We start from the raw sequence: 4242 nt of genomic DNA, 5'->3' as shown, positions 1-4242 counted from the left end.
ACAGTCTTCAAATCTTGAAGGTTCTGTGGGCCTCTTCTATGAACTCTGATCTTTAGTTCTTATTTTCTATTGGATTCAAGTCAGGTGATTGGCTGGGTCATTCTAGCAGCTTTATTTTCTTTCTCTGAAACCAAATGACAATTTCCTTGGCTATGTTTGGGATCATTGTCTTGCTGAAATGTCCACTCTTGTTTCATCTTCATCATCCTGGTACTGTAGGTGTTGCGACTGAACCAGCTAATATTAATTTCCACTGACGAGGGGCATGATTGCTTTGTAATTACTGTCTTGGCTTTCCATGCCTTTTTGCACCTCCCTTTCTTCATGTGTTCAATACTTTTTCCCTGTGTCATTCCATTTTATTACACATAACTTAATTTCTGAACTTTTTTGTTTTGTTTTCTTTATATGTATGGATTACTTGGGTTGTTACCGACATCTGGTGAAAATTTCAAGTCAACAGCACCTTTAGAAATATATTAACTGAGAAAAATGGTGACGTGTTCAATACTTATTTTACCCGCTGTACCTGCTAGTGTACTGTATGTATAATGTAGTTACATAAAATCTGGGATTAAGTCAACTTGTTCACTTGTGTTCAGCGAATGCGTTCGGATGCAGAAACCCAGCGGCCCGTGTTTGATGACATGGAGAGTGAGCTGGCCAAGGCCACGGCGGTCAGCCAGCGCATGCTTCAGGTTCACAGCGAGCGGGACGCTGAGCTGGATCACTACCGGCAGCTCCTGGGCAGCCTGCAGGACCGCTGGCGCGCCGTCTTCGCTCAGCTCGACCTGCGGCAGCGTGAGCTCGAGCAGCTGGGCCGGCAGCTGGGCTACTACAGGGAGAGCTACGACTGGCTCATCCGCTGGATCGCAGACGCCAAACAGCGGCAGGAGAAGATCCAGGCCGTGCCTATAATCGACAGCAAGACGCTCAAAGAGCAACTGGCACAGGAGAAGGTACTGAATGACACAAGCTTTCTCCATAGAGGTTTTCACACGGCGCTTAACCCTGGGTTAACAGCTAGTGACGGATAGTTTTAACAATGGGTTAAGCAATACTTCACGCTTGTTTGAAGACTTTTTTAGTGATATTCTAAGTTGCCTATCCAAAGGTGAACAGTATAAATGCTATGAGTTACACCCAACTCCCACTTATTAAATGCCTCACTTTACGTCATTAGATATTTACCGTTAAGCTCATTTAGTTATCAATGTCCGAGTGAAACTGAAAATAACAAGAACCAGTGACATCAAATGTAATAAATAAAGTATTATTTTTATAGTACATATCAGAGACTGATTTACGTGTCTAAATTTACACAGATAGATAACAAGTTATTGAAATAAATCACATACTCTTGCTGTATTTACATAGTGTTATTCATTTCATAAACATGATAATATAAATATATAAAATAATATTAAATATCTATTTACAGATGTGCAGTGTAGCATTTTAAAAATGAAAGTTTGAGCAGTGTGAAATATGGAAGTAGATCAATAAAGATCTTGTGAGGAATGTTTTAATTCTCAGAAGAAAAGCTTCTGGAATATTAACTTTTATGCAGTAGTTGTCTGACATACATTGCAATGAGATTCTTTTTGTTAAGCTGTTGCAAAGGTATAAGTATAATATGCAGGTTTTTTTCACAGAAACTGCTTGAAGAGATTGAGAAAAACAAAGAGAAAGTTGATGAGTGCCAGAAATATGCCAAAGCTTACATCGATACCATTAAGGTGAGAGAGAGTTCTATAAGAGAGAGTATATAAATGTATTTATTTACCTACAATTTGTGGTTGGAGTGCTACAATCTTAATTTTTTTTCCAGGACTATGAACTTCAACTGGTTGCCTACAAAGCTCAGGTCGAACCTCTGACTTCTCCTTTGAAGAAAACCAAGATGGAGTCTGCCTCTGATAACATCATTCAAGAGGTTAGAAAGAGCTCAGATCATTCACTTCTTATACATTTGCATTATTTGACTGCTGCATAGGTTACTATGGTGTTTATTATTTTCAGTGTGCACTTATGTTATCCTACCAACTTTAATTTAAATATTTTAATTGTAATTTTTTCAATATGCTTTGTCTTTTCCATAGTATGTCACTCTGAGAACTCGCTATAGTGAGCTGATGACGCTGACCAGTCAGTACATCAAGTTCATCACAGACACGCAGCGGCGCATCGAGAACGAGGAGGTGCGTGACATCAGGGGACCCTGTTCATACCAAACTAACCCAACACCTAACATTAACCAACCCAACCAACCACTCATCAGAAAAAACATCTAGATATAATTAATGTATGGCTGACTCGACATTTCTTCTATGCCATTTTGGGCACAAATAAAACTATTTTCAATAGTATTCTACTGCAAGTGTTTCAGAAATATATGACGGGTAGAACACATTTGAATAAATCCTGTCCTAATTATGTCTTGCTTAAAATATTAAGCATTAATAATCACATTATCTGTTAAGGGCAATTTATTTATTTTTTCTATTTTTTACACTTTTATTTTTGCAACAAAAAAGAAGAAAGAATAGCTTATGATGATTAATTTGCAGATACATTTAATTTAATTTAATTTAATTTATTTGAAAAGGTACAAGCAGCTGATGAGGTATTTTGACATTTTAACAGAACAGTAAATGTTATATTTGTACATCAGACAGTGTCTGATACACACTAGAGAGAACAAGCCATATGAGGCCCACCTTTCCTGTATACTTTTCTCTTTTCTCACTACTGTATGTCTTTCAAACCCTAACCTTTGATTTCTTTGCTTCTCTTAACTGCTTGCCAGTGCTTTGTCTTGATGATTGCTTGATCTTTTTTGGGCTCTAAAGAGGTAAAACTTTTCATTATGCTATAGTAATTTCATAACAATATTCCAGTATCCTTCTTCATGAATATTCTGCATTTTCTTCCATCAAGCTTTTATGATTTACCCGTTCTAGTTAAATGTTATGGCACTTTTGTTCATTGTAGTTTTCTGATTCTCATTGCTCATATGGTAGATTATCTACTTAATTCATTTTTAATGACCTTAAATGGTCTCCACAATACCTAACTTAATATACATAACTTAAATATAATAAAGTAGTCGTAGCTGTAATATATTTGTTTATATTTAATATATTTATATATTTTATTTAAATTTTTATATATTTATATATATATATATATATGGTATAGGTGTAAATAATCTTATTTGAGAATCAGATACCTACTGCCCTTATTTGTTATATTTTAAGGTAATTTTTAGATCATGTTATTTTCATACTAAGCTTTCCTCTTTATCTGTGGATAAGGACCTGCATGTCTGCCTGAATCATTGCTTTTAACACTTATAGCTCATTTTCCATCGCTAACTAGAGTACTTGCTTGCACTGTTGGTATTTAGTTGTTCTGTTTTTCTCACCATTTTTTCAGGCCACCAAATCAAGTTCTCATTCTTAACAATGATAAATTGTTTTTTTTAACACACTGGTAGTTTGCATTAATTGTGTGCTAAGTTTTCATCCAGTCATTTAGTTTATAGCAACAGCATATTGATTACATTCTATATTTTTCTGCAAAGCTTTTTTTTTTTAAATCACTTTGTTCAACTGGAATGTAGTAAATGATTTTTATAGTGCTACCATTTAGGAGCATCTCCCTCGCATGTTATGAGAGTGTAGTGTTATAAACCAATGTCTTGTGTCTCCATACATTAATTATATCATCTTACCATAACCCAAATGATTGCATATTATTTTTGACTGTTAATTTACCTTAACCCCATTTGTCATGATTGCATCTAAGCCTGTCTTTCTTTGAGCCAAATAATCATCTTAACGCTTAAAGAATTAGTTCACTGAAAAATGCAAATTTTTGTCATCATTTGCTCATCCTGATGTTATTCCAAACCCTAAATGTCTGTCTTGCTTCCATAGAACACAAAAGAGAAACATTTAATAATGAATAGGATCTGAAGCTTTCAAGCCTCAAAAGTCATGAAACACAATAACAGTCGTCCATAAAACGTGTGTGTTGTCTTCCTAGATTTCTGAAGATATTCAATTAGGTTAAAATCTTAGTCGCTATTCAGTGAAAAATATTCTAGTGAATAGCAACTTGCTGATTGATGATCTGCTCTGGACGTTTGACATCTGCTGTTATCATTTACTTTTATTATGTTAAAAAGAGTGGCCGAGATACATACAGTATGTATATATGTATATGTATGTGTGTGTG

General features: G+C 35.1%; 1 protein-coding gene across 1 annotated transcript in view; it reads left to right on the top strand.

The window, feature by feature from the left end:
* plecb (plectin b) overlaps window positions 1-4242 on the top strand; it is an 82522-nt gene that overhangs the window by 65369 nt on the left and 12911 nt on the right. Inside the window, exons 26-29 of the mRNA XM_016519553.1 lie at window positions 603-959; window positions 1656-1739; window positions 1832-1936; window positions 2103-2201. Of these exons, the coding sequence (XP_016375039.1) occupies window positions 603-959; window positions 1656-1739; window positions 1832-1936; window positions 2103-2201 (645 nt within the window). The remainder of the gene's footprint in view (window positions 1-602; window positions 960-1655; window positions 1740-1831; window positions 1937-2102; window positions 2202-4242) is intronic.

This window comes from Sinocyclocheilus rhinocerous, unplaced genomic scaffold (genome assembly GCF_001515625.1).
Source record: "Sinocyclocheilus rhinocerous isolate Xijiao unplaced genomic scaffold, SAMN03320098_v1.1 scaffold1470, whole genome shotgun sequence".
Classification (NCBI taxonomy): Eukaryota; Metazoa; Chordata; class Actinopteri; order Cypriniformes; family Cyprinidae; genus Sinocyclocheilus; species Sinocyclocheilus rhinocerous.
The sequence above is the reverse complement of the archived record's forward strand: the minus strand, read 5'-3'. Positions and strand labels throughout refer to the sequence as shown.